The sequence below is a fragment of the Miscanthus floridulus genome, chromosome 1, assembly GCF_019320115.1.
Source record: "Miscanthus floridulus cultivar M001 chromosome 1, ASM1932011v1, whole genome shotgun sequence".
Classification (NCBI taxonomy): domain Eukaryota; kingdom Viridiplantae; phylum Streptophyta; class Magnoliopsida; order Poales; family Poaceae; genus Miscanthus; species Miscanthus floridulus.
Genome location: NC_089580.1, coordinates 12,723,669 through 12,745,941, shown reverse-complemented (window position 1 = coordinate 12,745,941; position 22,273 = coordinate 12,723,669). Strand labels below are relative to the sequence as shown.

General features: G+C 40.5%; 2 protein-coding genes across 2 annotated transcripts; both read left to right on the top strand.

Moving 5' to 3' along the window:
* Positions 1-2,641: 2,641 nt before the first annotated feature.
* Positions 2,642-3,166, top strand: LOC136452147 (uncharacterized). The gene has a single exon (XM_066452791.1). The coding sequence runs from the start codon at positions 2,642-2,644 to the stop codon at positions 3,164-3,166; it is 525 nt and encodes a 174-aa protein (XP_066308888.1).
* A 5,784-nt stretch (positions 3,167-8,950) lies between these two features.
* Positions 8,951-13,280, top strand: LOC136473198 (transcription factor bHLH18-like). Its single transcript, XM_066470883.1, has 3 exons — positions 8,951-9,518; positions 9,613-10,005; positions 12,913-13,280. Exons 1-3 carry the CDS (start codon positions 8,985-8,987, stop codon positions 12,994-12,996), a joined length of 1,011 nt encoding a protein of 336 aa, XP_066326980.1. The 5' UTR covers positions 8,951-8,984; the 3' UTR covers positions 12,997-13,280.
* Positions 13,281-22,273: the final 8,993 nt, after the last annotated feature.

The window sequence follows — 22,273 nt, the reverse complement described above, 5'->3', positions numbered from 1 at the left end:
AGGTTAACTCAGCAGCACAAAAGGAAGTCATGATCAAAATTGAGTTGCTGCTAGAGCAAGAAGAAATTCATTGAGTCCAAAGAGCTCGAGCAAACTGGTTGAAGCATGTTGATAGAAACACTAGTTTATTCCAAAATTATGCATCCAAACTTAAGAGGAAGAATACCATAAAGGGGTTAGCTAACCATAATGGAACAATTCAGGAAGATGGGGCGACGATGTGCTCCATTGTACAAGACTACTTTGGTAATTTATTTACCTCGGAGTTGGGTGAGCCTGATCTAGCCGTTCTGGCAGATGTGCAGCGCTGTGTAACGCAGGACATGAACACGGGGCATCTGACGCCTTTCTCCTACGAGGAAGTAAAGAAGGCTCTCTTTCAAATAGGAGATCTCAAGGCACCGGGTCCAGATGGACTGCATGCGGTATTTTTTAAAAGGTTCTAGAATCTATTTGGTGATGACTTATTAGCCAAAGTTTTGGAGGCAGTGAACCATTGTAAAGTCCCGGATGGTTGGAATGACACAACAATTGTTTTGGTCCCCAAGGTAAATAATCCAACTTTGGTGTCACAATTTCGTCCGACTAGTCTTTGTAATGTGGTGTATAAGGTCATTTTAAAAATGCTAGCAAATAGACTGAGAGCGATTTTGCCAGAGATTATTAGTGATCATCAAAGTGCTTTTGTACCGGGGAGGCTTATCACAGATAATATCCTTATTGCTTATGAAAGTATTCATAGAATAAAGAAGAAATGTGGTAAGGGAGGCCTTTGTGCTATAAAGTTGGATATGCATAAAGCTTATGATAGAGTGGAATGGAATTTTCTAGAGAAAATTATGCTAAAAATGGGTTTTAACCGAAGATGGGTGCAACTGATCATGGCTTGCGTGTCCTCAGTGAAATATAATGTCAGGTTCAATTCGATGGAGACAGGGGTGTTCACGCCAACAAGAGGACTACGTCAAGGTGATCCTCTATCCCCTTACCTATTTCTGTTTGTGGCTGAAGGCCTCTCAAGTCTGCTGAAGGGGGCCGAAACAAGGGGAGAGATAGAGGGAATTCGGGTCTGTAGAGATGCACCAGAAGTATCCCATCTTTTATTTGCAGATGATTCCTTGATCTTGATGCATGTAGATAAGAGGAATGCTGATAATTTGAAACATCTGCTAGACAATATTGTGCAAGTTCGGGGCAGATGGTGAGTGATGCAAAATAAAGTATCTTCTTCAGTGAGAACACCTCTATATCAGATAAATTAGAGGTGTGCCAATCCCTGAATATCATGACAGAATCACTGAACAACAAATACCTGGGTCTCCCTACGTTGGTTGGAGCAGATCGCAGTGATTGTTTTCATCATCTAACTGATCGTGTCCGATCTAAAACAAAGGGATGGAAGGAGAAGCTATTAAGTATGGGAGGTAAAGAGATTCTTATAAAGTCTATCGCTCAAGCCGTACCAGTATATGCGACGATGGTTTTTAAAATCCCAAACAAAATTTGTATAAGGATATCAGACGCCATATTACAATTCTGGTGGGGTGATGAAGATGACCATAGAAGAATTCACTGGAAGGCATGGTGGGAACTTTGCATCCCGAAGAAAAGAGGTGGAATGTGTTTTAGAGACTTTGAAAGTTTTAATCTGGCTTTGTTAGCCAAGCAAGTCTGGAGACTACTAGCTGAGCTAGACTCTCTGTGTGCTAGGATTCTTCGAGCAAAGTATTATCCGGATGGTAACTTGTTAAAGGCCAAACCGAAGAGTGGAAGCTCATACACTTGGCAAAGCATTTTGGCGGGTTTGGAGTGTTTTAAACGAGGATACATTTGGAGAGTTGGAGATGGTTCCCAAATTAAAATCCGGGAAGATTGCTGGATCCCATCTAGTCATAACCTGAAAATTTTGACCCCAAGAGGAAATAATATGGTAACCAATGTGGAGGAATTGATAAGCCCCCTTGATGGGAATTGGGATGAACAAATGATCAGAGACTTGTTCTGGCCGGTTGATGTACACCGTATTTTACAAATTCCACTATCAGCCGGCAGGGAGGACATTGTTGCATGGAATTTTAATAGGAATGGTCTCTTTTCTATCAGGTCTGCATATCATCAACAATGGATGTACAAGTTTAGAGGAAACCTGATTCAGGAACGAGCCAGTGGTGTAGGCGATGAGGAAGTATGGGGAAAACTATGGCAATTGCAAATCCCAAGCAAGATCAAATTTTTTGACTGGAGAGTGTTGCATGGTGCCTTACCGTGCAAGGGGATTCTTGCAAATTGACATATTGAAAACTCCAGCAGCTGTTCTGCATGCCATGATTACTGTGAGGATATAAAACATCTCCATTTTACTTGCTCCCGTGCAAAGAAGATATGGCAGAGGCTTGGAGTATGGAGGAAATTGAAAATAGTTCTGGGATAAGATAGATCGGGTTCAGTGCTTGTTGCTAATTTGATCAAGATTTCTCGGCCGCTTGAGAAGCTGAACTCTGTTGGTCTGGCTGAACTGATCCTAACAGGTGGCTGGTACATTTGGTGGGAATGTCGAAAATTTGTTCACGACGAACCGATCCAGCGCCCGGTGCGATCAGCCCTCTCAATAGCTACTCTTTCCACTAATTACCAAAGAGCGATGAGAAGAACTGTCAGGCAAAGAGAGGGATGGAAGAAACCTCCAACAGGGAAGTTGTTAATAAATGTAGATGGTAGTTTCAGAGAACAATATGGGGATGGAGGAACAGGCGTCGTCATAAGTGATTCTGATGGCTCCTTCATTGCAGGCTCTTACACTTACAGGGAGCATGTAGTTGATGCCCCAATGGCGGAAGCAATGGCACTGAAACAAGGACGGCTACTTGATCAACAGATCGGATGCAACGGCTTCATTGTTCATTTAGACTGCACGGAGGTCGTGGACACTATGAAAAGTGGCATCTCATCTACAGCTGGGGCACCAATCTTCGATGAATGTTTCAAGCTATGGCAGAACTTTGAAGCAATATCTCTAGAGAAGTGCGATCGGGAAGCGAATAAGGTGGCACACGAGTTAGCGAAAGTAGCTTTATTAGCAAAAGAAATTTGTATTTGGGTCGATGAAACCCTTGATTTTATTCTTGAGAGTCTTGTGAACGATGTAATCCTATTTGATAATCAATAAAGTGCGCCGCGTGGCTTCCCTCAAAAATAAAAAGATGAACTGCACACCAAAATGAATTTACATATACAATGCGTGCGCGTGTGCGTGCTAGCTACTCTAATGATTGGGACAGCACTGATAGCAGCATAGCAATCACCTACATTACACACATAGAAACATGTACAATGAAGAGCCAATACAAGACATTTTCTTAAAAAGCTTCTCCTCATCAATACCTAAAAATAGGATTATTACTAAATAAGCATCTGAATATGACACGGCAGTTGATCTTGGTTGCCCATGATATACATTTCTTCGATCGCACGAAACATCATCTTTTGGGTATAACCAAACGGGGTTTCTGATTCTCGATGCGTTTATAATAATATGCTTATAGAAACAGGTCCCGTATATAGCCATATATATATAATTGTTTCAGGCGAGGTTGTTTCAAAATATTGCCCAAACAACAAGTTGCATGTGTATGATACGTACTCCCTCTGTCCAGGAAAGAATGCAACTATATATGAGTTACATGTCAGTAAAAGTAGCTTACGTTTGACCAAGTTTCTAGTTAATATTGTTCATATTTATGTCTCCAAATCAATTATTATGAAAATATATTTTATAATTAATCTAATAATATTTATTTGATATAATAAATATTGATATTTTTTATTTATAATTGGTCAAACTCAAGATACTAAAACGTGACACTGTGCTAGAATTGTATTTTTGTTGAACGGAGGGAGTACCTACGGTTCTACAGTCAACTATTAGTGATAGCTAATAAATATCAAATATATGGCTGTACCATCTTTTATTAAGATTATTAATTGCAGCAGCCAGGACACTATTTTAGGAGCAAAAGTCACAAACCACTATCGTAATTTTATTCGACCTGGTCTATTATGCTACATCAGCAGTTCAGCATCGAATCACGCTTAAAGAAAAGCATCGGCATCATACGATCTGTCCTTGACAATTACCCCCCCTTAATTAACCTCTCTCAAAAACTGCTGCAGAGAAATGTCACTATATGCAATTCCCTTCCCAACGTCACACTTGCAACAAATCAAGGGATATACTTGTTTATTACCGGCCTCGAGATCTAGTATAGTAGGAAATTAAGATTTAGATATTCCTCCAGCATCCGTACGACATATAACCGTATACAAAAGCTCGACTGCTCGAGGGCCGGAGTAGTGTGCCACACACCGCTAGTTGTCAGTGTTTATATATTAAAAAAAGTGTACTATATGTATTGTACCATAAGAAATGAGTCTATTAGGAAAAAGAGTAGATCTATTGCCCCGTTCGCTTGATCGTATTAGCCATGCTTATTAGCTATGATATAGTATTTTTTTTTCATAATAAAACAGCATCAGTCGACTTATAAACCACGTAAACGATCTAGCTAACAGGCCATATATATGTACCGAAAAACGTCACGATGAGAAGAGCTTACAAGGCCTGGTCCTCCGCCCACCAACAATCAATCCTACAGTGTAATCTACTTGCTTAATACAGTAATAGTTTGCTGGCAAAAGTTACACATGCTATTAATCAGAGCTACTTAGATCTATCACGTAAGAGCAAGTATAATAAAAGACTGTAAGCAGGCTGGATGTTGATGTACGGTGGAGGAGAGATAAGAAGCGGGTTGTAACAGCCTGTTCGTTTCGGCTAAAACGATTGTGGATTATAAGCCAGATGTACTACTGGCTGGTTTGGTGTGAGAGAAAAATACTGTTGTAGCTTATAATTCACGATCGTATAAGTCGAAACGAACAGACTATAAGTTTATAGCAGGCTTAGGCACAAGAACCAAGAAACTTTGTGAAAGAGACAAGTGAGCCATGTGTTAATAATGAAGAGAGCTAACTACTATATGGTTGTAATAATGAAGAGCTAACTACTATATCGGTGCTGCTTTCCCCCTTATGATCTAGAATTCAGGCCCTTTCATCATTCAAAAACTGCCTAATGCTGTTTTTTCTGCGGGAAATAGTAGCCATAGCATGGAAGAATTTTTTTGAACAATCGGCAGGGGAGCCCCTACCTATATTTTTTTTTTGTTTTTTAACCCAGCCCAGAAATTCATTTCCATGGGCATTGGAACCTATCTGCTAGGGTGTTAATGAGGAGAGCATGGAAGAGTTTAGTGCATTCATCCCATAATATGATCCTGTTAACTGTATAGTGCTTTTTCCAATAAAGATTTATGTAATGAAGAAGAGTGGCCATCTGTCTTTTGACTAGCAATCTCAGGTTAATTTCAAGATTGAAGAGGTGCCTCTTGTCTTCCCAACAATTAAGGTAGAAGCTTGAGATTTGATAAATTCTTGCTTTAGAGTCAGGACATAACAGGGATACTTTTCTTTTCCAACGCCTGGGTCTAGCCGCCGCCGTAGGCCCCCGTCTCCACCACTGCTGGTCCCCCTCCCTTCCTCCTCCGACAACTCGCCGGAGGCCGGAGGGAGCTGGGACCCATCTCTCTAATAAGTTTTTTAGTAGATCAAGTCCTCTGTTAGGGGTTAGGGTCTCTCCATGCCAGGTTTTTTTAGTATTGGGGATTTGTCTCCCCCTCCTTTTCGGCGACGAGTAGGAGGTAGGGTGGATTTGGTTTCTCTATGGCGACTCTAACGAAGATGAGGGCGGCAACTACGACGTCATCAACTTCCTCGGCATGACGACATGGAGAATTAGGTTTCCGGATGGCGACATCAAGGCAGAGATGCCGTCATGGAATAATTTTCTCCGGCCTTTCCTCCGTTTTGTTGTGGTTAGATCTGACCACGATGAAGGACTAGTGAGAATAAGTGTGCCCCTCAAGCCGATTACTAGTATTGAGTTGTGAAGATTTAGATCAATTTTTCTTATTCTTCGGTGGCAGAAGGAAGAAGGAAGACACAAGAAAGAATAAGTTTATACTCAACTCTACCTACAAGAATAATGTTGGTTGCGGTTCGTTAGGCATATGTTCTCAGACCTCTTGCCGAGTGTTTGTCTGTGCGGTCATCCATATGATTGGTTAAATAGGTTTAGGCTTGAGATTTGGAGCTATACAAAACGTGTGTACAATATAGATGAAAAACGATTTCTGGATATACATACTGTATTGTAATTCAGAGTGCTTATAATATGATGATGTACTCGGCTATATTTTAATATAATTCTTCTTTTGTCTAAAAAAAAGAATTTCAGGACATATCTCAAACTTACCAGAGATACATCTTGCAGCATTGTCTTGGTGACAGGGTAGGCACCAAGATTCCTGTATCAGGTCTAGAAATTCCTGTACTCAGTTCAAAACTTCTCAAATCTAAAGATGCTAAATTATGGGATCTTGGGACCATGATACTACATTTTTGTAAGCCTTCGCCGGGGATATTCTTGTAATTTCTATATGAAATAACAAAACATTTAAAAGTAAAAAGAAAATCTCGATCAAAGCGCTGTGTCTCGCTATCCGTCCGTCGAGGAAAGGTTCTTGCTTGTAATTGGACCGCCGTATTTTGCACAGCTCGCTGCGTGGCAGAAGGAAACAGCGCACGTGATTTTGCATTATTTTTGCACCTGTCTCTCTCACGCTGACGGTATGCATCGATTGATGGCATAAAGATGAGTACTCCATAAAGATTATTGGGCTGGGCACGTTAGATAATTTTTTTTACTAGTACCAGAGTACCGGTAGTACTCCCTCTATTCCACTGAATTTATTATTTTTTGACTTTTAGACTTCTTGTTTTACCATTTGTTTACAGTTAAACAAGAAGCCTAAACGTAAAAACGACATTTTTAAGGGAATGGAGGGAGTAAAAGATTTGCACGCAACCCTGCTGCAGCTGAAACGCACGCATCCAGTGGCCGAAAGATTGTCCCAAAGATTTGGAGCCACGCCATGCATCAACTGTGATCGTTTTTTACTTTTAGACTTCTTATTTTACCATTCGTTTAGGGTTAAAAAGAAATCTAAAAGTAAAAACGACACTTTAAAGAGGATGGAAGGAGTAAAAGATTTGCACGCCACCCTGCAGCAGCTGAAACGCACGCATCCAGTGGACGAAAGATTGTCCCAAAGATTTGGAGCCACGCCATGCATCAACTGTGACCTGTGAGTGAGATTTGCATTCATCCAGTTGTGGACAAAACGGACGTTGCTTTACATCTAATCAACCTGACGCCCATCTCGTGTGTAGAGATGAGAACCCACATTACGTGGGAGTAACTATTACCTAGGAATAGGAAAAATTTTCTATATATATATATACACACACTACCGGAATGTCTAGCTTTACCGTATGTCCACGGCACACGACGAAACTCAAAAAACACTCGGCAAAGACTTTGCTGAGTGTTACACTCGGCAAACGGCACTCGGCGTACACAGTGCCAGCAAATGTTTCTTTGCCGAGTGTCTAACTTTACCGAGTGTTTTTTGCATCGTTTGCCGAGTGCAGTTATTTTGCCGAGTGTTTTTTTCGCAGCACTCGACAAAGGGCTTGTTTGCTGAGTGTCCGAGAAAAAGCACCCAACAAATATAAAAACACTCGACAAAAAGCCGGTTTCCGGTAGAGTTAACTCTCCATTTGTGTGGCTAACCCGTGTGCGTATTCATATGCAAAGTGAATTTTTCCGCCGTGTAACTCTTACTCTCTGCGACTGCTACCTCCATATTTAATATTTAAATGTATAATGTTTAGAACAAGCAGCTTAATTTTAAAACAGTGGGAGTGTAGCTAGCATTTGGTGAAGTACGGAGTATATATTTTGGGAGGAAATGATCAGGTACTTAGTTATATATGGGCAAAGCTCAAGTCCGACAAACACTCAGCTCCCATATTGGCCGTAAATAATGATGACAAGCTTTAGTTATTTGGAACTTCGTCCATATTTATCTTGCGATCTTGTTTCTACTTTTGAATTGATCTTTGTTTGTCCACTTCACAAGATCTACTTAGTGTCTAAACTAATGTTTTAAATCTCCCGCTATAGCTTGCTATATTCTTTTAAGGTAGGGTGCCGCTATTTGTATTCATGTACAATTTAGCCGCTATATCCCGCTATAGCCTGATTTAGCTTTGCTATTAGTTGATTTAGAGGAGGTATACCGCTAAACACCTTAGCCCGCTATTTAAAATTATGGTCTAAACACATATATACCACTCCTTATGTTCCAAACTAAACACATTATTCAACATGCACATAGTTCCAGACTTAGCTCCAAAAATATCACACAGTTCTATTATAACTGAATTCTTGAAACTAAAGTTGTGCCAAACAAGTCTTTTGATATGACGTTACACGAACATATATTGTGTATCACTTTCCGTGGAGGTGTGGAATATCGTTTTCACTAGATATAGGCCACATAATTAGAATCTAATGAAATTATAACTTATTCTTTTCCTTGGCTTTTGGTTGTGAGAGAAAGTCCACTAACTACTAAGTGACCTCAATTCAAGTGAGCATACACAGTGTAGAGACGGTTGCACAAGGAGGCATAGTGTGTCCTGGTGGAAGCTATAAAAAGGGCAACTTCCTCGGATCCCATGGCTATTCGAACATTATTAAGCCAATATCTTCCAAGTCATTTGCAAAGGTAACTGAGATTATATTATCAATTAGTGCGTACTAGTACACTTGTAGGTAGCTGTAGGCTGCCTTTCATGATGCAGACTTCTTCTGTCTTTTGAATGGAAAGATTGCTTTATTTGATGGCCCTGCTTGTGCTTTTAATGTCTGCACTTTGAGTTCCTAAAAATAAGGGTATCATCATTTGCTGCAGCTACACACTCACAATCCACCTCGCTACTCATCTCAGACTACTGGCGCCATGGAGGACTCGAGCCTATTCATGCAGTGGGCGATGGACACGCTCCAACACGAGAACCCTGCTGCATCCGTCGCCGGCGTCGCCGCCGACCACGGCGACTTCAGTGAGGCTACCTTCCCCTCTCTCAAAGCGCTCCGCGAGGCCTCGCAAGCAGCTGAAATGGTCCAGGAGCTGATTGCGGACGCCGACGTCGTGGTCCGCCATGCGCTAAACAGCTGGAACTCCGGCGACGGCGGCGGCGACACCACCGCGAATTACAACGTGCCCGCGGGCTGGAACTTCGGCGGTGCCACCTCCACGCAGCAGCCTGGCAGGAACGGCATGACGGAGGCCCCTGCCCTGGCCACACGCGGTCTGCCGCCGCCGGATCTGGTCTACGGACCTCCGCCAATAACGAGGAGAGCCGGCCTAAAGAGCTTGGGATCCATGGCGGCGTCGTACGCCCAGGACCACATCATCGCAGAGCGGAAGCGGCGAGAGAAGATCAACCAGCGCTTCATCGAGCTCTCCACTGTTATCCCAGGCCTCAAGAAGGTTTGATCGGGATCAAATTCCCTGCACCTGTTCGCGACAATTACATGCTTGATGCAACGTATTATAACGGTTACTAATTTATGATGATCCTCAGATGGACAAGGCGACGATCCTTTTGGACGCGACAAGGTACTTGAAGGAGCTCCAAGAGAAGCTAAAAGACGCGGAGGCCGGCAGGAGCACCGAGACCCTGGTGCTCGTCAAGAAGCCATGCCTCCATGCCGCGGCTGCGCAGGATGACGGCCATGGCTCCTCGCTGCCGCCGGCGCCGCCAGCAGGCACACCGACGGCGAGGAAACGGCTGCCAGAGATCGAGGTCAGGTTCTCGGAGTCGGAGAAGAGCGTGGTGGTGAGGGTCCACTGTGAGAAGAGGAAGGGGGTGGTCGTCAACGTGCTCACCGTGGCTGAGGAGCTCCACCTCAGCAGCATCCACGCCAATGTTATGCCGTTCACGGCTTGCACTTGTATCATAACCATCGCGGGGAAGGCAAGTTTTCCTTGTCCTTTTGACTAGTCAAATAATCACCACCCTGCTCATAATTGTACTTATGCGCTGCATTTCTTAAGAACATTTTGTGGCCTTTTGGTGCAACAAATGAATAAAAAGCCATGTTGGTTAGGAAATTCTAATTTCTAATAATTGAAGAACATAGCCAATGCAAAATACAAATTGTTAGTACTACTATCATCAAGCATATTATAACCCATTTATATCTATGTTTCATGTTATCGATCAGGATAACTACTTTGCAATGCAAATTAAATTAAGCGAAATAGCAAGAAACTCAACTTTGTTAACACTTCATTGCATGATAAGATTGGGAGAGAGAAAATCTAGTTTCCTAATTGGTAAAATATTTTGGTCTAACAGTAGATTGGTCCAACTTCAACTCTTGTGTGTTCTTAGCTTGATCTCGTTGTGAGAAAGTGCAACTGCATTAATAGTTCCTTGATACATCCCTGTACATATGGATCAACCCCTCGCTATGTGGGCACATTTACATAAGTCTGCGCTTAACTTTTAGCTAGCCACATATACATCCATAGAGTTTTGGAGTTCACATTTTCTTTGAGAATTTATAGTTACTTTAAGATATGTACTGTGAACTATGGGCAAAAGGGAAGGATTATGCTTTTATATATGCACATGAAAATTTTAACAAGCAAATAAAACATATTTCTAGGCTACATAAAAAATTGGATCTAAGAACCTCAGAAAAAGTGAAGGATTATTATGTCTTTATGTACATGAAAATATGTAACCAAACAAAAACATATCTATATGCTACATATAATCAAGTTTGGTTCCAAAGGACCTCATTCGATTCGTCTTCAAGGGATTGGATTCCCATATTAGTCTATATAAAAGGATAAAATCACAAAAATCTTCTCACTAGTGAAAACAAGAAATAAGGTATTATATGCCATTTATTTTGTTGTTCCATGCTATAATGACATTGATTAATCTAATACAGTTGCAAACTGATTCTCTTGCAATAAACTATAATAAAAATGTAAATAACTTGTTTTAATTTCTTAAGGTCAGATAGTTACAAATTTGATAATGTTTGTTTACAAAATTGTAAAATAATAAGCATTAGCATCATGTATACAGAAAATGTAAATGTTAGAATTGTACATAACATCATCCATATATATTGTGGTTAATTACATGAGTTTGATAGTTTAAAATATCTTGGTCTTTATTATTGTGTGTGTGTGTGTGTGTGTGTGTGTGTGTGTGTATATATATATATATATATATATATATATATATTGCAAACCACTTCAAACCATGTTAGCTGACGATCTACTTTTTTGGAGAAAGTTGTGCATTAATTTAATTTAATGATTGTACTACCTTTTCTTGGAGATTCTCTTATCATGTGCTATTTAGTGAATTGAACACAACACATATTATATATAGAGAAACCCATTTGGGATATTAAGATCTAGCCTCTTAAAAATGTATATATGTGTGAGATTATATATACGTGCTAAGGCAATGTTTTAAAGCATACATGATATATCCTTGTATATATTTGATCAATTTCACTTGTGATATAACCAATATTTATTACAAGCTCCTGGTGTACTCCCTCCGTCCACCAAAGAATGCAATTCTCGGATTTCGAGGAGTCAAACCATCTGAATTTTGATTAAATTTATATAAAAAAGTACAAACATTCATCATGCAAAATAAGTACCATTAAATTAGTCATAGAATATATTTTCATAATAAATTTATTTAGAGACATCAATAGTAATATTATTTACTATAAACTTAGTCAAACTTGAGCTCCATTATTGACTGACACGGATACCATAATTGTATTCTTCTGTGGACGGATCAGGGAGTATAAAGAACATGACACCCTTATATGATGATAAAGTTTTATACTTAAATATCCTAACAACCACAGCATTTATTTTGTGGATGTGGATCTTTATTGTGATGTAACCATTTAAAAAGCAATTTTAATTCGAAAACTAGACAAACCTTTTCCAGCTCTCCTTTATTAACGAATCCACCTAATTTCATTTGGTAGCCTTTAGCCTGGAGCACAAGCTACTAGCTGACAACATGGTTTTATATATGCCATCCAAATGACAGGCAATGTATATTCCTAATTAAGGTATGTATAATGCAAGGTGGTTTAGGCATAGTGCATGAACAGTACTGCCAGATCAAAGCACATGTCTAAGAAAGGTTTATTTCTTTAAAGAAAAATACAGTATAATAGGCTCAACTACGTCATTATTAGCATACCTATAATAAGAGCTTCTGAAGAAAGACTAAGCGATATGTGCATATGATACAGAGAAAAACAAAACGATTCTCTTACCTAGTAGCTAAGATGTCTAATATAAGCATCTCCATTGTACATGTCTTTAGAAGAGGTAGGCTAAAAAAAAAAGTTTTTAGAAGAGGCTGAATTAGAACTCTACAACAAAACCTCATACACAGACACTTGTGTAGCTAGACTTCTCTGATTATTCATGCCATACAAATTAATTTGGCATACTATACCGTTTGTTTACTGTACACATACTACATAGAGTGTGCAACATAATAGAGACACTGTCTTAGACATTTGAGCATAAACGGAGATATTCTTGAAGGTACATGTAAAATATCCCCTTCAGAATTGTTTAGAGAATATTTGGGGGGATTTTGTTAATAATCTAGAGTTATTCAGTTGAGTTTCAAACGTACGTATACCATTCATATAAATAATTAAGTACTACTCGTCGCTGTGAGTGAGTTGTCGTATAACATCGCTAGGTTTCTCTGGTACCGTTGACGACAACGACGAGGAGAGATCTCTTGCGAGTTATTATATAAATAAAGGTGCCAAATTATGATAATATATGCTTTAATTTCGATCTGCAGGTGGAGGAGAGCTTCACCGTAACAACGGAGGAGATCGTTGGCAGACTCAACTCTGCATTATTACTGCATGCAGCACCAGCCTAGCAGCTGCAACAACGACAGCACTGAAAGAACAGGGGACTACAGAAGCAGGCCTAGGTGGACTGCTGTTTGCGCGTGTATACACACGTATATATAACAAAAACGGTATTACGAGTGTATTTATGTTTGTTTGATTTGGTTAAAATTTACGGCTTGAGTTCCACATATATAGGACATAGCTTGAATGCAACTACATAAGATTAGTAGCCATCACATCGCATGAACAGTGTAAATTGGTCATATGTGCCATGCAGACACACACTACTACTAGCTAGTGGATGCTTGACGAGAATTTCTGCACCACATGTTTGCGATTTAAATTGTTCCGAAGCATCGTATAAACGGTTTGTTCGCTGGTTGATTTCTGGACTGGTTTAGGCTAACTGAAATCAACAAGCGAATAGGCTGGAAGTGTGCAACTTGCAGCATGCCGACGAGCAATCCTCCATCACACATGTTTGCAACTTGCAGCAAAATGTATTTATCAACACCAATGCACGGCTGGGATGCTAACTAAGCGCTCATCATAAAGTGTGGTCAATATATGTGTACTTTTTTTTGATTAGCAATATATGTGTATTTGCGCAAGTTGTTTAGTTGCACCACTACCACTGTTCATGATGCTAGCTGTCTTCCGATCCATCGACAAATCTTCGTGCGTGCGCATATTCACAGGATGATTGGTGTATTTTTTATAAAAAAGTACTGTATAATTAATATAAGTAATCTAACCTCTACGTAGTGAGAGTCTGAGACGGAGTTGCCCGCGACTTAATTTGATTGATTGATACAATGATATATGTATCATTGTGAAAATTCTAAACTACTTCGCTTTGTATTCTATTTGTATGGACAAAGTTTAATAAAGCATTCGCAGGCATCACCGGTAGAGAAAAGACTTTTGATCCACTTCAAAATTTGGTTTTAGTCCCGGTATTTTTCGTGTCCGGGACTAGAGAGACCTATAGTCTCGGTTTGTAGCTCAAATCGGGACTAAAGGTCCCTGCTCAACGGTTACTGCGGCAGGCTTTTGCTGCAGGGGACCTTTAGTCCCGGTTGGAGCTACCAACCGGGACTAAAGGTTAACTTTTACTACTGGTTGGTCCCTTCAATTGAGAGAAAAAGTCTACTCCCGGCTGGAGGCTCCGTCCGGGACTAGAAATGGACTTTTAGTCCCGGTTGGTGTCTCCAACCGGGACTAAAGGTACCCTCCTATATACCCCTTCTTCCTCCCCGAGCCCGAGCCACTTCGACCTTAGTGTTCTTGCTTCATCGCCGGTCTCTCTTCTTCCTCATCGCCGGTAATCACAAGATTTTGTTGGTTTCTCCATCGATTCTTCGGTTCTAAAGGTTACCAACTTTATACTCTCATGTTTCATCAGTAGCATATCTCATTTTGTGAACTAGATATATGTGGTTTTTTATGGTGGATTTTTATTTATTTGTAAGCCATTTAAGCTCAAAATCACTTTAAAGTTTGCATATTTGGATGAAGGAAGGTTGAAGTAGTTATTCAAAACTAGTATTCAGCTTTCATTTCTAGCATGCATAGCACACTTCATGGTTTAGAGATATAGAGAATTTTAGAGTTTTTTTTTAATTTTATTTGTTTATAAAATGAGAAATTTATATTATATTAAAAATGAGTATAGAGAGTAGATGACAACTGCTTCCGGGTCCTCGACTTCTCATCGGATTTCAAAGCGACTGAGGCCAGACCTCTCTCTCATTGCATGCGACAAGTGTGAGGAGAAGATTGTGATGGAGTACCAGGTGAGGAAGGAGTGTCCCAACAAGGGCCGTATCTTCTACAAGTATCCAGATCGCAATGTGAGTTATTTTGCCGCATTTGATGATTATGGTTAATTTATACTTATTTTCATGATGATTGTGATTAAAATTCTAATTTTTTTGTTTTAATTTCAGTGGGATGCCACTAGATGTTCAGGCTGGTACTGGGAGGAAGAGTATGTTGAACACGTGTAAAACTCTCTTGCACAGGCGGCTACGGTGGCTGATGAGGCAGTGATCCTGCGGAAGAAGCCCATAGATATTGAACAAACGCATGATCTGTCTGTTTTAGTTGGGATTGGTCGCGAAATCCTTATACTGCTGAAGTGCATTTTAGCTTTAGTTTTTTAGTGGTAGTTGGGATTATCTACATTATAGCGAGACTTTCATAAATTAATACCTTGTGTGGTGGCATGCATGTCGTATAATTAACTAATTATGTTCTAAGTTTTAATATGGTATGTATGTCATGTAATGTAGATGAGCCAGCATTGGATGTACAATGCTGATCGTCGCTCCAAAGAGTTCATTGAGGGCGTGCATTCTTTCTTACGTGTGGCCAAGGCAAACAAACACGATGGTTTTATGTGCTGCCCATGTGCCATATGTAAGAATTTGAAGGAATATGCTAGCTCAAGGAGTCTTCATTCACACTTGTTGAAGTCGGGTTTCATGCAAAACTATATTTGCTGGACGAAGCACGGAGAAACCAGGGTTGTAATGGAAGAAGGTGAAGAAGAACAATGGGACGATGATGACATTATTGCTGAATATGGTGCCTTCAATGATACTGTAATGGGGGAAGCTGAAGAAGAGGTAGGGGCAGAAGATGAGCCCGCTGATGATCTTGGTCAGGCCATTCGTGACGCACAAAGAGAATGCGAAAGTAAAAAGGAGAAGATCAAGTTCGAGCGCATGCTAGAGGATCACAAGAAATTGCTATACTCAACTTATGATGCGGGGCAGAAAAAGTTGGGTACCACACTAGAATTGCTGCAATGGAAGGTAAAGAATGGTGTATTTGACAAGGGATTTGGGGAGTTACTGAAAATCCAAAAGAAGATGCTTTCGAAGGATAACGAATTGCCCGCCACTACGTACGAAGCAAAACAGGTAGCCTGCCCTTTGGGATTAGAAATCCAGAAGATACATGCATGTCCTAATGACTGCATCCTCTACCGTGGTGAGGAGTATGAGAAGTTAGATGTATGCCCGGTATGTCATGCATCGCGGTATAAGATCAAGCGAGATGACCCTGGTGATGTTGAGGGCGAATGTCCCATGAAGAAAATCCCTGCCAAGATTATGTGGTATGCTTCTATAATACCACGCTTGAAACGTCTGTTCAGAAACAAAGACCATGTAAAGTTGTTACGATGGCACAAAGAAGACCGTAAGGTAGATAATATGTTGAGACACTCTGCTGATGGGTCCTAGTGGAGAGCAATCGATAGAGAATTCCCAGAGTTTGCAAATGACACAAGAAACTTAAGGTTTGCTTTAAGTACGGATGGTATGAATCCTTTCCGAGAGTAGAGCAATAGTCATAGCACTTGGCCTATTACTCTATGTATCTACAACCTTCCTCCCTGCTTATGCATGAAGCGTAAGTTTATTATTATGCCCGTGCTCATCCAAGACCCAAGGCAACCTGTCAACGACATCGATGTGTACCTGAGGCCACTAGTTGAAGAACTTCTACTTTTGTGGAATGGACTAGGTGTACGTGTGTGGGATGAGCACAAACAGGAGCACTTTGACTTGCGAGCATTGTTGTTCGTAATAATCAATGATTGGCCTGCTCTAAGTAATCTTTTAGGACAATCAAACAAGGGATATAATGCATGCATGCACTGTTTTGATGATATTAAAGGTATATTCTTGAAAAAATGTCGAAAGGTCGTGTACCTTGGCCATCGTCGATTTCTTCCTACGAATCACCCCCTAAGAAAGAAAGGCAAGCATTTTAAAGGTAAGACAGACCACCAGACCAAGCCGCACAACCGAACTGGTGATAATGTACTCAATATGGTCAAGGATGTGAAAGTAGTATTTGGAAAGGCACATGGCAGCGAACCTGTTCCGAACGACGCCGATGGTCACGCACCCTTGTGGAAGAAAAAGTCCATATTTTGGGAGCTACCCTATTGGCAAGTCCCAGAGGTCCATAGCGCGATCGATGTGATGCACCTGACGAAGAATCTTTGTGTGAACCTACTAGGCTTCATGGGTGTGTATGGGAAGCCTAAGGACACACTTGAAGCACGACAGGACCTGCGATGTTTAAAAGAACAAGACAACCTGCTTGGCTTCATGGGTGTGTATGGGAAATTCATGCTACACTATGGGTACCTTGTAAGGGACAGACTTCCAATCAGTGCCCATGAATAGAAGCAAAAGATCAACGAGCCTCATGTTAGTTGTCTCTGATCTTGATAAGAATTTAATTTGGGATGATATCCTTCAACATTTCACGTTGCAAGCAGATGATTATGATGATATCAACGATGATGAATTGAAGGAGCTAGCTCAAAAGTGGGCTATGAAGAAGATGGCCACATAATTCCAGACTTGGAAGAAATCCCTATACACAAAATATGTCAAGAAGAACCTAACACCCAATTTCAATACTAGGGGCCCGCTCGCGAAGTTGAGGCCCTACTGGAATGATTTTGTACAGTATAAGACATCGGAAGAGGGTGAGGAACGGGTGAGAAGGAACCAAGAGAATGCCCGACATAAGGTATACCACCATGGCATGGGATCAGGTGGCTACATGACTGCCATTCCCAAGTGGGAAAAATAGAAGCGGACATTCTTGGCAAGGGTATCACACCAGAATCACCCAATTGGCCTAAACACGCGAAGAATTGGTTTTTCGCTCATGGGGGAAGACTGGACCTAGAGACCGGAAAGCTGGTTCATGGCCTAAAACTCGAAAGAGCAACACAAAGATTTTTTTATGCTCTACAAGCTAAAACTATTGGTGCGTTCAGCCCAATAGAGAGAAGGATGAACTGACGTATGCCATCAGGACTGCTGAACACAGTGGCCGAACGAGAGGTTTATGACAGAACATTTCTTGGGAGCATGGTTTCTCTAATGACAGAGATACCTATAGAAGCCGATAGAGAAGGAAGGATGAGGAAGCAGCGCGGATCAGTAGGTTGGAGGAATATGTTCGTGAGTCACGGGAGGCGTTGCTTCAAGCACAGGAGCGCGAAAAAGACATACAAGCTAGAATGCAGGACAAAATCATAAAGCAAGTGCAAATAGCAATGAGTGTCTAAAGGCAGGCATCAGATCTAGGAATCAACATTAATATTAGCCCCCCTAATCAGTTGAAAAGCAGCTGCGCTTCCACGGAGTTGCCAAATCAAGATGACGCAATGCTACGTTTCCCCGTGGATGACATCACTGCACCATTTACATCATGTGAGCTACATATTCCAAAAAAGAATGCCACAATCATGGTGGCTCTTGGTGTTTTTTCTCCTCCAGATCCTACCAAGACATCAAGAATCCATGGGGCAATAATACCACCTGGATATGTTAGTGTCTCAGTGGATAGAGTTAACAAAGGTTTTAGTGATCTGGCTCTTGACATTCCAGGAGGTGATGGGGAGAAGACTCTAGGAGAAGCAGAGAAGATATTCATACTATGGCGCAAACGCTACATCATTATTCCCAGGATCTCTAGTCCACCGCTACTTCCTCAACTGCCAGACAATAGGTGCGGACAAAAGTGAACGAAACAATTTTTTCACTAATTTTCTATTGACATGCATGATTAATAATATTAATTTCTTATACCTAATTATTCTTTTTTGTACTCACACAACAGGGCCTCCGCCAACCTAAGTCCAATTATTCAATCTCCAGATCATCATAGTGCTCCAGGCAATGATTATGCAATGCCGCCACCGCCGCCACCTCCAAGGAGGTCTCCAACGCCTCCAAGGAGGTCTCCAACGCCTCCAAGGAGGTCTCCACCACCGCCACCTCCAAGGAGGTCTCCAACGGCTTCCTCGCCTCCCTTAATGACCAAGAAGCAGCCAGCTCCTAAGAGGTTCGCCCCGCAAACGAAGCCGTTGGCCTACCAGCCGGCAAAGAAGAAAGCCTCCTCTAATCCAGTTATTCCCCAAAAACTGTCTTACGAGAAAAGTGAAAAGGAATTAAATGCTGCAGTACAAAAAGATGTGAACAGTTTCTTCGAAAAAGTAAGAAAGCAACGAAAAGCGAGGGAGAACCCGGAGAAACCATACTTCTACCTACCTCCAGATCTTCTAAGAAAGAAGGTGGACCAGAAAAAGCGGGAATCTCAAAAGACCCTGTCAAAATCGGACTACGACCGCTCTCTCACCAAGTTATTTGAGGCGGCGCAGAAAAAGACTAGAGCAGGGAAAGGTGTTGCACAACTCGGACAACAATCGCAACAATCAGTCCCCCCTCTTATCATTTGTAATGAATATGGTTCAAACTTAGACTTACTGGACGTCGATTTTGAGGACCTGGTTCGGTTTTACGAGGATACTGGTTTAGACGTTGCCCAAGTGCTCGCTGAAGGACCATCTGCTCCGAAAGTGAATCCTTGGAAGAAATTTGAACATGAAAAGAGTCTACGCCTTAGGTGAACTAGGTACGCAAATATACCTGCTAAACAAGTGGTACATGGCGGCGTGTGAACGGGGAGAGGCCTTTGTTTCTGTCAGAGTTAGAAACCAACATTACTTCCGTGGCGATGACGTTACATATGTCGAGTTTTTAGAATTACACCAACTATGCCACCTGGACTCTCTCGACAAAAGTCTCATTAGCTGCTATTGTCTGTAAGTGTGATTATTTTCTACTATTAAAGTGTATATATATAAAGCTACATGTATATATATAAATTATATATCCTCACACTATATTTTTATATATGCAGATATGAGATGACAGAACTCAGAAAGAGAAAGGATAATGATATTGATTTTGTTGATCCAAATGTCGTATTCAAAGACCCTAATCCCTCGCCTCAATGTAAAGCTGAATTCGAGAAAAATCTCATTGAACCAACAAAACAAGGACATACTCTTCCTCTACAACTTCAAGTGAGTGTTAAATAATTAATATCGATCATATGGACATTTGTTCAATTATTTGCTTACTAGCTAAGCTATCTCCCATATATATATATGTTGACTCTAGTTAATGTCGATCATATTTGTGTATAAAAACATATGCAGCAATCACTGGATATTGATGGTCATCGATATGGCCAATAGTCGGTTGAGCATCTTAGACTCGTTAAGAAAAGAGCAAACAGAGTACCAAGACATGATGGATATTATCCAAGGGTAATTTGGTCTCTCTAGCAACTATATATACCCCGATCTCTTAACTGCAACAATTATTAAAGGCCAAATTTATTTTATTTTATTTTATTGGGCGCAGTGTTTGAAAAAATTTTATTGAGGAACACCACATAAAACATTGCAAAGCGCCACTGGATGTAATCGCACACAAAGTAAGTACTAGCTACATATATATATATATATATATATATATATATATATATATATATATATAATTCAATTAACACCATGCATGCTTTCAATTCACCGGATCTTTTTTCTCGTAAAAGTGGGTTATGAGGTAAGAACAGGGGACCAACTACTGCGGATACTATGTTTGCGAGTTCATCATGGCGTACGTAAAAAGAACTCCTGAAGAGGTCCTCAAAGTATGTTATATAAATATATTCATATATTCACAATTTCTTTTATTGCTCATATATATAAGTAATCATGTGACCAACACACACACATATATATATATATATATATATTAATACTTTTTCTTTAACTTTTATTGAAGACTCTATGGTTGAAGGAAAAAGTCATACGACGTGACCAACTGAAAGCAATTCAAGAGATCATAGCAGGATTTCTGAATGACTAGGTCTTAAACCCCGCCGACGAGTTCTACAATGACGTGAACGAAACATGAAAGCCAAACCAGATGGAGTGAATTTGTTATCCCAAGGATATGATAGAATATACAATGCAAGCTTTATTTGTGATATATATATACATATTATATGTACATAAAATAATATACAATATATGTATATGCATGTAATATATATGTTAGTTTCGTACTTTAGTTTGTACAAAATGTTCGAATATTATAAGCGTGTAGAATACACATATTATTAGCAGCGTAAAATGCGTATTCGAAAACCTATTAGAAAACCAAAACGAATCATCAATTGAAAATAGAAACAAAAAAAAAAGAAAAAAAAAGAAAACCTTTAGTCCCGGTTGGTAATACCAACCGGGACTAAAGGGCCGGCCCACGTGGCCAGGCCGGAAGGCCTCTTTAGCTCCGGTTGGTATTACCAACCGGGACTAAAAGTGGACCTTTAGTCCCGAGTGAGAAACTGGGACTAAAGGAGGAGCCATTTAGTCCCGCATTCGTGCTCCCGGTTAGGAAACCGGGACTGAAGGGGTTTCCCAACCGGGAGTACACTGTACCAGTGCATTCTAAAAGGTGCACTCGGAATTGTGACAGTGGAAACAGTTTAAACAAACATGTGTACGTATTTAATTTAGTATGTAAGTCAATAATACCCAATTGTGCATGCTCTGATCTCCTCTCTAATCTCTGTGTCGTCATGGCATATGCAAGCATGATTAATAATGAGTTGACTAGGATATAATCAATGAATGACTCTTATTGTGTGCTCACTCGTTGCTGCAAGAAAACTAATCATAATAAGGATGAAAAGATCGAAAAGAAAAAGGAAAAGAGCACTATAGACATTTCATCACTCTTTTCGAAAGCCAGGCGGCGCTTCGCATGTTTTACCAAACATTTTCACAATAGCTTCATCACCACCAAAGAATCTGCTCCACCACAGGCGTAGACATAGATAAAAATTCATGATCCCGGTGTAACGTATGGACCATTCATGTAAGAAAAAGAGAGATTAAGAAGCTGACATGCAGTGAAAGGAGATATATCCATGGGAGAGCTATGCAAGGAGACTAACCAGTTGAAAATTAAAAACCGTGCGTTGGGAACCTGAAGTGGCGCACGAACGCTAAATAAAGATTGTGTATCAAGGAATTAGGTATAACCTTGCAATCAAGAAATAGGCAACACACAAAATATATATTTTTAGAAAGGACGGCAAAAGCTTTACCGTAGTTTTTATTAGACGATAAAAAGAAAAAAGCAAAAATAATTACAAAAATGACTGACCTGAACACTGCAACCAAGGAAAGAAAACTAGCAGAAAAAACAAAGCAACTGAACTGAACACTAAGAACACTAAGCACAGAAAACTGTAAGAAACATTGGAAGCCCCACTACGACTCCTCTTAAACCGGTCTCGGCACCATGGGCCATGTTATATTGGTCAATTTCATCCTTGCATAAACTAGGCAACCTATCTTGGAGTTAGGCTTTTATGTTGGAAAGTTCTTCTATTCCTTTCCTTCCA